The 11,913-nt window shown below is 45.0% G+C and overlaps 1 protein-coding gene across 1 annotated transcript; it reads right to left on the bottom strand.

The window, feature by feature from the left end:
• Window positions 1-3,344: 3,344 nt before the first annotated feature.
• On the bottom strand, window positions 3,345-7,024 carry GP9 (glycoprotein IX platelet). The gene is given in 4 exon segments (XM_031064764.1): window positions 3,345-4,184; window positions 5,606-5,679; window positions 5,682-5,728; window positions 7,014-7,024. Coding segments are annotated over 4 exon segments (735 nt in total). The 3' UTR covers window positions 3,345-3,581.
• Window positions 7,025-11,913: the final 4,889 nt, after the last annotated feature.

The raw sequence follows: 11,913 nt of genomic DNA, 5'->3' as shown, positions 1-11,913 counted from the left end.
TTACCGAGGTTGCTGAGCAAACCTTAGGACAGGTTTACAGTCAAAATCCTCTCAGGTTAGATGAGTGTGAGCCCATGGAGATGTGTAAATTCAAACCCACTTCCTACACTCACTCACATGTAAGAGAAGAGAGAACAGGAAAATGCCACATAGGCATCTCATGGAGCTGCCCAGAGCTGCTGGGAAAGGCTGGGCTGATTCTCAAAGCATGGGTGAAACAAAAAGCTGTTTTCAGGTTTCTTCCTGAAAAAGAAATCTGTCAAGTGCACTTAGATCTCATTCATCTTTTAACCTTCACCTGCAGGAGCTGGGATTTGAAACACATGAGAAATGTATGTTCTTAAAATACCAACAGCCTTAGAGCATGGGATGGGGCAGAAATCATGGAAATTCAGTGACTCCAAACCAGTGGCAGGCACATTTTAGTGAAAATACTGCAATTTTACTCTGAATAAGCGTCTCTTCTAAAATAACAAGCATGCACTTTTGCTCCTATGTGGCAAGCAGCTGCTCCTGCCCGGGCAGGAGGGCTCGAGCTGGCTCCATTCCCCAAGCCATGTCACCTCCTGCCCTGTCCAGGTGCCCAGCCCTCCCTGGCACTGCCACCTGGATTGGAGCTGCTGGCAGTTGCCATTGCCCTGTGCAGGCAGGAGGAAGGTATTTTCCATTAAAAAGAAAAATAAAATTAAACTAAATAAAAAAGCAGGCATATCACATGTCCATGGCAATGCCACTGTTTTTCCCACTTGCTCAGCTCCACCCTTGGCACCTTTTGGGCAGCTCCTCCCCAGGCTCCCCTGATCCTGCTGTGCTTTCCCAGGAGCTCCAGTGGCCCCAGCAGCTGCTGTTGCTTTCTTTGTGGACTTGGAAATCCTTCTGTCCCATAAACGAGCAGAAGTGCTTCAACTCTTTCAGTTCTGGTGCAGAAAAGAGTGTTTGTAGCTGACTGCAGCAGGCAGCTCCAGAGTGGCTGCGCCCAGAGGAGCAACATCAGTGCTGCAAAGCCAGAGAGCTCCACAGGGCAGAGACACTTCTGTTCCCTGGGGCTGAGCTGGCCTGGTTTATTCCACTGGGCAGAGCTGGGATGTTTTATTCCATTGGTTGGGCTGGTTTATCCCATTGGGCAGAGCTGGGATGTTTTATTTCATGGGGCAGAGCTGGGCTGGTTTATTCCACTGGGCAGAGCCACTTTTATTCCACTGGGCAGAGCTGGGCTGTTTTATTTCATTGGTTGGGCTGTTTTATTCCACTGGGCAGAGCTGGGCTGTTTTATTCCATTGGGCAGAGCTGGGATGTTTTATTCCATTGGGCAGAGCTGGGATGTTTTATTCCATTGGCTGGGCTGGTTTATTCCATTGGGCAGAGCTGGGCTGTTTTATTCACCCTGCTCTGAGCTGAGGCAGGGTGGTTCTTAGGGAACAAGCTGCCTTGTGTTCCAAGGAGCTCCAGAGCTGGCTATTAGCACATTAATAATTATATTAATCATAATAACCACATTCTGTCAGGATGGTGGCCCTGCAGCACAAAGGACAGCAGTGTTTTGTGATGATGGAGCCTTGCAAACTGCTCTGGTGCGTGAGCTCAAACCTGGAATAAACTCTAACTAAAACCTGGCAGAAGGCAAGCAGGAAGCTGGACAGTTCAGCTTGAGCAATGCTGTTTGCTCCAGTGTTAACAAAATATAGAGAATTTATAGGCAAAAAGGTGATTCATACACTGTGCTATTTAATAAGTGAAACCTGCAAATATTCCTCAGCTTAACTGAGTTTCAGTCTACACAGAATTGCAGTTCATCCAGAATTGCATTTCACACAAACCTTCTCTGTGTGCTACTGTGAGGCTTTGGGCAATAATGCTGACTGATGAATTGTCCTGCCCACTGTGGAAGCAAACCTCATTTTATTTTATTTTATTTTATTTTATTTTATTTTATTTTATTTTATTTTATTTTATTTTATTTTTATTTTATTTTATTTTATTTTATTATTTTTTCATCCCAGCAGTCACACCTGTGTTCCCAGACTGTGCCAGCAGATACAGCCACCACCAGTTTGCCCCTTGCAGGCAGGATGCAGTGACAGTTTCTGGGGTGTTCCAAACCCATTTTAGGAGTGCTGCCTGCATGTTTCATTTTGATAGCTGACGTATTTTCCTGCCTTTGCACGTTGTTAGCAGCTCTGATGTTATTTATGCAGTTTGATGGAGTGTGTGGCTAAGCATGACAAAGTGGCCCTGCCAGATAAACACTGAGTGTTGCTTTTGACCCTCAGTTAGTTCCAGCTCTCCCCTTTGCAGAGGGTTTTTTTTTCCAGATGAAACCCAAATGGATTAAAAGTTATAAATGCAAAGCTGTTTTGGTAGAATGTGAACTACTGCCATGGAAGAGATTCCCTTCTCTTTCTTCTTATAAGGACAGAAAAGTTCTCTCAATAATTTTTTTCTTGTATTCTGTGCATCTTATTTGATGTGTTGGTTGGTGTAAACAGAAATGTTAAGGACAGAAAAGTTCTCTCAATTATTTTTTCCTGTATTCTGGGTATTTTATTTGATGTGTTGGTTGGTGTAAGCAGAAATGTTCATTAATTGCTCATTTTAAAAATATTTGTACTATTGAAGCCATGTGGTAAAGCAGTTCACTATTCCATGCATATCTAGTTTATAGGCACTAGAAGAGAGAGTGATAAGCTTTTAGTGTTAATGATTTATTTCATTTTCAGGAAACAAGAAATATCATGTGGGAAATTCCATGAGAGATGGCAGAGTGCATTTCTTCTGTAGTATTCTGCATTTGTACAAAATGGCTGTTGTCTTTTAAAACATTGAAAAGCTCAGTGCAGGGGAAATATCCTAAAATTATGTCCAAAGGACAAGTTCTGGAAATATCTTAGAAATTTAATCAGAAATATTTAGAATCGTGAAAGATATCAAATTTGGCTCAATATGAATGTTCAATAAGCACCCATTATTTCAGTTCCACACAGAATGGTTTATCATTGTTCACCCTCCAGGAAATTCCATGAGATTCAAAATTATTTTGCTGATTATATTGCCATTCCCAGTCCATCTTTAACTGCATTCAATCAGGGATGCATTCAGTGTCTGGTCTGTGTAATCTGGGTGCTTTTGGTGGCAGGGAGCTCCTGAACCTGAGGAAGAGAGGGCTGAGTTTTCCCGCACACAGGAATGGTCCTGCCAAGCCCCCGGGACACCAAGAGATGCTGATGGGTTGTAAACTCACAGTGAGAAATGAGTTGTTAAAATAATACAATTTGTGTTCGTCTCCATTTATTAACAAGTGTAGGGGTGTGAATCTTCTTTCTATAAGAGCTGAGAATTCAGTGGGAAAATGCTAAGTTAAATGATTTTTAAAAATGTGGAATCTGCTCTTCACACGAGCAGATGGCAGCAGGGTGGAAGTTGTCTGTCCAAACCTCACCAAGCTTCTTTTTGGACAAAAATTAAATCCAACTCGCATGAGGACCCAGACTTTGGGCTTTTCTAGCACTGACTATTCAAACCAGTGCTAGCAGTGCTCTTTTGTTGTGGAGGAGTTTGGAGTTTCTGCCAGGGCAGGGAAGTGCTCACAGTACCTTGTGGGTTTTGGGGATGCTCCTCCTCAGCCGGCGGCTCCCGAGGCGGAGCTGGCAGACCAGCTTTTTGGAGAACTTCAGAGCCCACGCCACTAAAAGGAGGGTAATTACTGCTCCAGCAATTAAAATGAGGTCTCTCCAGAAGAACTGGAGGCACTTGGTCGGGAGAAGCCTGGTGCAGACACCCAGGTCATTCCCAGTCAGCTGCCCCAGGGGCTTCATCCTGAGCGGAGCGGGGCTGGCGCAGCGGAGCCGGGCGAGCGCGGGCGCCGAGAAATCCTGCAGCCAGAGCTTCAGGTACAGGATGTGACAGTCACAGTGCCAGGGGTTGTCCCACAGCCTCAGCTCCTGCAGGTGGCCCAGGCCGTCCAGGGCCCCGGCGGGGATGGAGGCCAGGCTGTTGTTGTGCAGGTGCAGGATGCGGGTCAGGCGGGGCAGGGCGGGCAGGGCGCGCAGCCCCCGAGAGCTGCAGTCCACCCCTGTCCCCCAGGGCTCCCCCAGGGACCAGCAGCTGCACTGGGATGGACAATCCTCCCCCAGCACCGTGGGGAGCAGCAGGGCACAGCCCAGCACGGCCAGCAGCTCCATCTGCAGCTGCAGAAACAACAAGAAGTGAGGTTTATTAGCGTGGTTCCACAGAGGTTATTTCTCTCCCAGGTTTAGGTTTCTGGAATAAAATCTTTGTGGAAGAGGTTTTACAGCGACCTCTGTGAGCCATTGAGAAAAGTTTGACAAGAGGATCCATGTTTATCCCTGAAAGAATTTCCTACCAAGGTTGTTGACATAGAAACCAAGAAAGAAAGAAGGATAAATAAGTGAAACCTGTAACTGCTTATTCCAAGAAGCACTTTGCTTGTCTCTTGGGACAAGTGAGTAAAGTGTAAATTTATGAGCTTTGTAAGAATGTAGAACAAGCATGCATGCTAGAATGAAAACAGGGTTTGAAGCCTTCTGGAAATGGAGTGTGTTGCTTTCCATTGTCTCTGTCTCAACTATGACAAATCTTTAGCTTTCTGTATGTTCCACAGAACCACTCTCCCCATCTTCAGCATAAACATTGAAGACAGAGCACAGTCCTTCCCTTTTCTCTCTGGTTATTGTTTTCCACTCATAATTGTACAAAAATATTTTTCTGTATGTCCCACAGAATCACTCCCCAACTTCAGCACAAACACTGAAGACAGAGCACAGTTCTTCCTTTTCCTCTCTGGTTCACTCTTTTCCCTTCATAATTGTACAAAAAATATTATTGATCAAAATTCTGGGGCAGAATGTCACCAGGAGATGATGGGAAAAAACAGTTTAGTTTTAGGTAAAGGTTTCTGTTCTGCTTCCATATCATCATAGATCTAGAGTTAAAATTGTGTGTTTAAACCAGTTTTCAAAATGAAGCTTAAGGGATTGAATGTAAATGTCTGAAAATCTTCTTTCTTTCTGAAGCTGAAATACTCATCTTACCCATCTCCTGTGTATTTGTCAGTGAGTTGACAAATACCTTGTGGTTCCTCTCTGTGTCCTGTGCCACCTGTTGCTTATTTTCTTTTCCATGTGTTCCTCTATAACTGCCCAGACTCAACTCTCCTTGACAGCCATCATTTACCTTCTGTATTGTGCTTCCACCCACCTCCCCCACCCCCATTTTTTTTTTGCTAGGATGGTTCATTAACCAATTTTTGACATTGGTACATGCACTACATTATGTTTTGTTCATCCTTAAAGCCTATTGCAGCCATTAAGATAAACTGAAATCTAGGACTGGGTATTCTGAGCATCTTTGCTCTGAACCCAGATACTCATCTGTGATTTTTCAAGGAATCTACCAGAGTTCTTTTCCCCAAAGTAAACCTCTTAGAAGGACAGACTATGACATCTGGCTAAAAGAAGTTGTTATTTATGGAAAAGATGATCTCTTCTGATTAAATATAGAAGCAGCAAGAAGCCCAAACTCAAAGAGAAACCAGAACTGTGGCAGAAACGCAGAAGGGAGAGCTGGGGAGGTGCTGGCTGACACTTACCCGGTCTGGCCCCTGTCCCTGTGCTGCAGTGGGGCTGGCAGGGCAGGCTGAGTGCTCAGAGTCCCCAGGAAGTGTGGCAGGGGAGCTCTTTCCTCTGCAGGATGCGGCAGCAGCCCAGAGCTGCTATTTATGGTTGTGCCGTGGCATCAAGTGCTTGGGGTGGGTCTGGTGCTTGCTGCAGACAAGAGGAAATGCTTTAGGATTCTTGTTTTGCTCCTAATGTATTTTTCCTATTGCATCTGTCAGGATCTGGAAAAATTCATCTGAAATTTGTGGGGTTTTTTTAATCTCCAGAAAATCTCCAGGTATAAAAGTTAGTTTGGGCCTGAGCTGCTGAGACAGACAAGCCCCAGCAGATGAGGGAGATGAAGTTTGCCTGTGAAATTGAGTTTTTCTGTATTAGTCAGCCAGGTTTGTTTAATATCTGCCTTCTCACCATTTTAATAAAACTTTTAAAAGTACACCATAACATCAAAATAACCATGATAGGCAGGAGACATCAGTAAGGGATAGAGAAAGACAGGAGCAGAGAAAGGAAATATTAATGACATTGAATTGAAAGAGATGAAATTGTGTTGAAGTCACTGAAAATACACTATTTAATTTGGGTCACCTGTGTTCAAATATGATAACTCAAACTAGTGAAAGGAAGGTTTCTGAAATAGCTGTGTGCATTTCCCTGCAAAGCCAGTAAATTAGGGTCAAACAAGTTTGTAATACACATGTATCTGTTCATCTAAACACAGAATGCCATGTCTGTGTGAAGGGAAAGCAAAAATAGGATTTACTTTTCAATTTGATTGTGTGTACAAAGCTTTGGATGTAAGTTTTCCTTTGCTTTAGTTACCAGCCATGAGCACACAAGAATTCTGATGGCAGCTGGCACTTGGAAACCCAGCTGGTTGTGGGTCTGTTCCATTCAGGCCAGTTCTGGGCAGTGTTGGTTTGGGGACAGGCTTGGAGACTTGTTCTGCTTTTGGAAACGAGGCCCAGGTGAGGTTTTCATGCTGCAGATGTGCAGCAGAGCTGTGGTTTTGAGCTGTCCTTCCTTTATAACTGGCTGTTCCTGGGAGAAAAGGACATTTCTGATGTATAAATTATTCTGGCAGCAATTCTTGTTGTGTCATTTTTACTTATTTTTAAAGGACTTTTCTTCTTTGGGTCTAATGAGTAACCAGGAGCCGGAACTTCGTTAGGAACTTCCTTAAGAAAATGCTTTACTGTGTATCTCTGCTGTTTAGCATTTGAAAAGGCAATTCAGACAGTGCCAGGGGGAAAAGACAAAAATGCTTCAAAGCCCGTTAGAATTTTGATCTTTTCAATGAGATGAGGAGATGATTCCTCCCGTGCTGAGGTGAGCAGTTCATCACTCCTGTCAGGTGGGGATGGCTGTGAGTGCACTGCTCACGGTGCTCCCATCCTCGCGTGCTTCCCCTGCCTCTGGGGAGCACAGCCAGGATTCCCTAAATGTCTGTGTGCCCTGTGCCTGCACAGTCTGTGCCTCTGTGCCTTCAGGAGTGCTGCCACAGAACCAAAACCTTCTGTCACACAGTGAAATCAAATGCTGTGTCCTTGTGCACTGACAACATCTGGATGGCTGGACTCCACACTCCCATTCTATGCTGTCCTGTCCTGGATTGGCAAGCAAATTGTATTTTATTTACCACCTGTATGGCAGTTGTCTTCTGTTCAGTGGGCAGTTTTCCTTATCTCTTCCACAACTGGGGAGACATCTGCTGATAAAAGGCTATGGAATGTCCCTGCATGGCTGATAAGAACTACAGCATCCCATTGTGAGATGTGAGCCCAGAGCGAAGAGCCAAGCATTCCTGCCTGGATACAATCTGGAGATTCTGGAACACCAGCACAGCTTCTCCACTGGATTTCCCAGAGGGACAGCAGCTGCCTCTGCCACTGGATCTTCAGAGGAAGAGACTGCACCTTTCTACAGGATCCCTGCTCCAGCAGAACCACCCCTGACACTGCAGGAGGGCTGAGCCACAATTCCAATGGGACTGCTGCCAACACCCTGACCCACAGGGTGTCAGGTTGTGTTCTGACTCTGCCAGTGTTGTTTTAGTTTACTGCATTGTTTATTTTATCCTTTTATTGTCTTCCCTATTAAAAACTGTTATTTCCTGCTCCCATATTTTTTGCCTTAGAGCCCCTTAATTTAAAATTTATAACAATTCGGGGGTGGGGGGGGGTTACATTCTCCATTTCAGGGGAGGCTCCTGCCTTCCTTAGTAGGCACCTGTCTTTCCAAACCAAGACAAATCCTCAGTTAGTCCTGTGTTCCTCCAGGTGTCCTGGGGTGGCAGAGGTGCCCAGATGTGCCCAGCTGCCCCTGCTGAGTCCCCAGCCCTGTCCCCTGGCCAGTGTTCCAGCTCCCTGAGGAGCTCAGGGTGTGCAGGGAGTGGCTGCCAGAAGCACCAGGCATTTGCATTTCTGATTTTAGGGCTTTTTGTAGGCCAAATGAGGATTCTTCATTTAAGAGGATTTATTAAGACCCAATTTGAAAAAAAAAAGTTATAATCTGCTATAATCTTGTTAGGGTATGAAAGTAATTTTTTTCCACAGAGAGAATCCATGTGAAGTTTTTGTGAATGAGAGAGGCTCTGCCTCCTCTCAGTGGAGAGGGATTTCTGGACACCCTCATGTCCCAAACAACCCCTCTCTCCTCACCTCTCCCCTGAAGCCCTTTTCTCTGGATCAGCTCTCTTTGGAGCCTTGACTCCTGCAGTGAGCTCTGTGGGGGCTCTGTGTGATCATTCAGGGAGGAAAAGGGCTGAGGGAGATTACTGCTCTCCTCCTGGTTCCGAATAAAAGCTGCAAGCTGGAGATAAATGAGCGGATCAAACGTGTGACCTGCTGAGAGCAAACTCAGCCAGAAGATGCTGTTATCTTTTCTAGTCCCTTTTAAGGAGTTCCAGGCATCTATTGCTGACAGTGACCTGTTCTTGACCAAGGAAGGCAGAAGTTTTCTCAAGCACTGTTTCCATTCCCAGCGCTGAAAAAAGTGCCCACCTCACATTGCCCATGCACAGCTTTTCATTTGAAATCTCTCACCTTGATTAATTCTCTCCTTCTGTACTTTCAAATAGGTTTTGGTGAGAGCAGACAAACCAAAATAGATCTTTGTAATTGGATGTGAGTCACTGGTAATTAATGAATTCTACAAATGAGCAAGAAGAAGGATAAAAAAAAATCAATCACAAAATTCATTCTCACATCAAGGAATATTGCTGGCAGAAATGAATTAAAGAAAAACTGGTTTCTCTCAAATCAGGAGCTATTATTGCCTGAAGGCCAAAATATTCCTCTTACCTCCTTCACTCTGCAGAACTAGCTGTCAAAGCCTTCTGAGTGTTTCCACATAGGAGGCTCAGAGTTTCCTCCTGTCCACATTTTTTCCTGCTGCATATTTATCATGGTTTTGCTTAATGTAGTTTTGCCTCTGTCAAATCCAAAATCCCATTTCCTCAGATTATTCCACAGGCAGATAAAGTCTTGTCATTTAGGAAATTCTTCTCCTAAATTGTACTCCACCCATTTTATCAAGAAATCCTCTCTCCTCTGGCCTGTTCTCATTGAGAAACTCCCTCTTTGCCATTTTCCCCATTCACAATTTCACCAGTGATTGCTTATTTTCCCACTAGATGTCATCCAAGATATTTTGTTCTCAAATTCTGAGCATCCCCCCACTCAGCCCTTTAGCTATAATTTCTCAGTTCAAAAGAATTGCCTGAAAGAACGAAATATTGTGTTATTTTTTAGGATATTGTTTTCCATTGTCTCCAAGATACAAATAAATCCAAGGTACAAAATGTGTGTATTAAGTGATCTGTCTACATCAGAGGGCTAAAAGCACATGTTTGTGTTTTATGGACCTCGGGGGGTTTTGAGCCTGTTAATGAAAATATTCATGGTCATTTTGGATTCACACAGCCCTGGGCTGGGCAAGCTGGAGGCTCTGTGCCCCTCTCTGCCTTGCTTGCCTGGCTCTAATGAAAAGCAGGTCTTTCTGTAGCTCTTTATGCACAGTCACTGTCATTAAAAATACAATGCAGTGTTCCAGGCAGGCACAACACCACATTGCATCTATGGGAATGGTTTATTTAGGATTGGGACTGAGCTGTCAGAGCAGATCTCCTGCTCTGTATTTTCTGTGTGTGCCTTTATATGAAATTAAATTGCAATATTCCCTCTAGAAATCCCTGGGATTGGTGCTAATGGAGGTTCAGTGCTTGGACCAGACTAAAGAGAGTCCAAAGCAGCCCCTCCTCCTCTCCTGGAATAAATGGCTGCATGCGGTGTCCTCAGTTCCAGACGATTTCAGTGCTCTGTTCCAGCTGTTTGGGCCATTGGTTGCTGAATTCCCAGTGTGACAGAGAGCTATCCATGAATGTGCCTTGTTCCAACACTCTGCTAACTCTTCAGGCAAGCCTGGTAAAGGTGCTTAAGCATCTTTACCAATTTGTTGCATAACAGCTGGAGTAGGGCTGGGAAATGCATGAGATTGTTCAGCACTGGATGTTGTGGTGTGGTCCTTGTTGAAGGAGAGTGGTGACAAACAAAATCAGTTAAATCATCAGCTAAACTGTCCTGGTTTGAAAAGACAGGTGTCTGCTAAGGAAGGCAGGAGCCTCCCTTGGAATGGAAAATGTCGACTCCCTCCCTTTGAATTATTATAATTTTGAAATTAAAAGGCTTTCAGATAAAAATATGGCAATAGGAATAACAGTTCTTCACTAGGAAAACTAAAAATTCAAATGTAATAGTACATTAAGAAAACCCAAAAGCCACTGCCAGAGTCAGAGCATGCCCTGCCCCCTGTGTGTCAGGGTGCTGGCACAGCCCCATGCCATGGGGGCTCAGCCCTCCTGCAGTGCCAGCTGCGCTTCTGCTGGAGCAGGGATCCTGCACAAGGGGGGAGTTTTCCTCTGAAGCTCCAGTGGTGGTTTAGACAGGCCTGGTCTTCCTCTGGGAATGCAGTGGAGAAGAAAGCTGCTCCTCTGGGAATGCGGTTGGAAAAAGGCTGCTGCGCTGTTCCCAATCTCAGAGTCTATCTGGATAGGAATGCTCGGCTCCTCCCCTGGGGCGGAGCTTCTCCCCACGGGATGATGGAATTTTATCAGCCATTCAGGGACACTCAGTGGCCCATGAACAGAAAATGTCTCCTGGAAGGAGGATGGGTTTGTGGGAGAGAGAAAGAAAACTGCCCAATGAACAGAAGATACCTGCCCCAGCTGGTTCCAAGAGCTGGCAGTAGAACACACACCCCCAGCCACATTTGCATTTTCTAACCTAAGACACCAAACCCTGTTATTTTCTACCTAAAGAGCTGGAACTGTAGAAGGCAGGGCACTGAACTTTATGGCCACACTGAGCAGTTGTTCTTGGTGAGACCAATTAGATATTAATTAGTGTCTGATGTAAAAGACTGCATTGGGAAAGCCCAGGTGACGAGTTTGCCATGGGAACTCACTGTGGAATTTCACTCACTGTCCATAACTCATAAAATGGTTATTTTTATACTGTCCTTTAGAAAGCTATGGCTTCCTGGGTTTTGAAATAAACCAGTCAGCTCTGCAGCTCCAGTCCCAGTGCTGCTGCCCTACACTGACTGTGGGCCCACCCCTGCAGATGTGCCCAGCTGTTTGCTGTGCAAGGAGCTGCAGGAGAGTTTGCCCAGACTCCTGAGCACTCGTGCAGAGCCCCAGAAAGTCACTGCAGACAGATCTGACCCCATTCTGCTGAAGTCCTGCTGCCAGCAGCTGGGTTGTTGGGAATGTTTCACCCAGGAGGAGATGTCAGGGTGCAGAGCTGTCCTGAGCTTGGGAGCCCTGAGCAATCCCCAACTCTGTAACCACAGTGTTTGCTGCAGGATGTGAGATAACTTTATTGCCAACCCGCATTTCCAGTTCTTACACTGCATCCCTAAACCCTGATATTTGCATTTCAAAGCTCTGTAGAATATTTAAATTTTTTTTTAATGGGCTTGATATTTTGAGCCATACGAGTGCACATTTTGCAAGTCCTGCTCCTTCAGGTCCTTCAGGCTGTAGGTTGCTAATGAAAGCTGATCAAGTGCCTTGGGTTCTGAAAGAAATCCTTTATATAGTGTGACCTGTGATAAAATCTCAAGAGCTGAAAATGCTGCTGTGCTAATCCTATTATTTCCTATCACGGAATGCTGATAGACAAACAATTTGGAGAGTCAGTTTGATCAAGCTGGCAGCTGAATTAATCACATGGTCACTTACAGCAGGGTATAAATAAGCAGCAGTTCCTCTGAGGAGAACTGT

Source organism: Geospiza fortis, unplaced genomic scaffold, assembly GCF_000277835.1.
Source record: "Geospiza fortis unplaced genomic scaffold, GeoFor_1.0 scaffold1212, whole genome shotgun sequence".
Classification (NCBI taxonomy): Eukaryota; Metazoa; Chordata; class Aves; order Passeriformes; family Thraupidae; genus Geospiza; species Geospiza fortis.
This window is presented reverse-complemented; position numbering and strand designations above follow the sequence as displayed.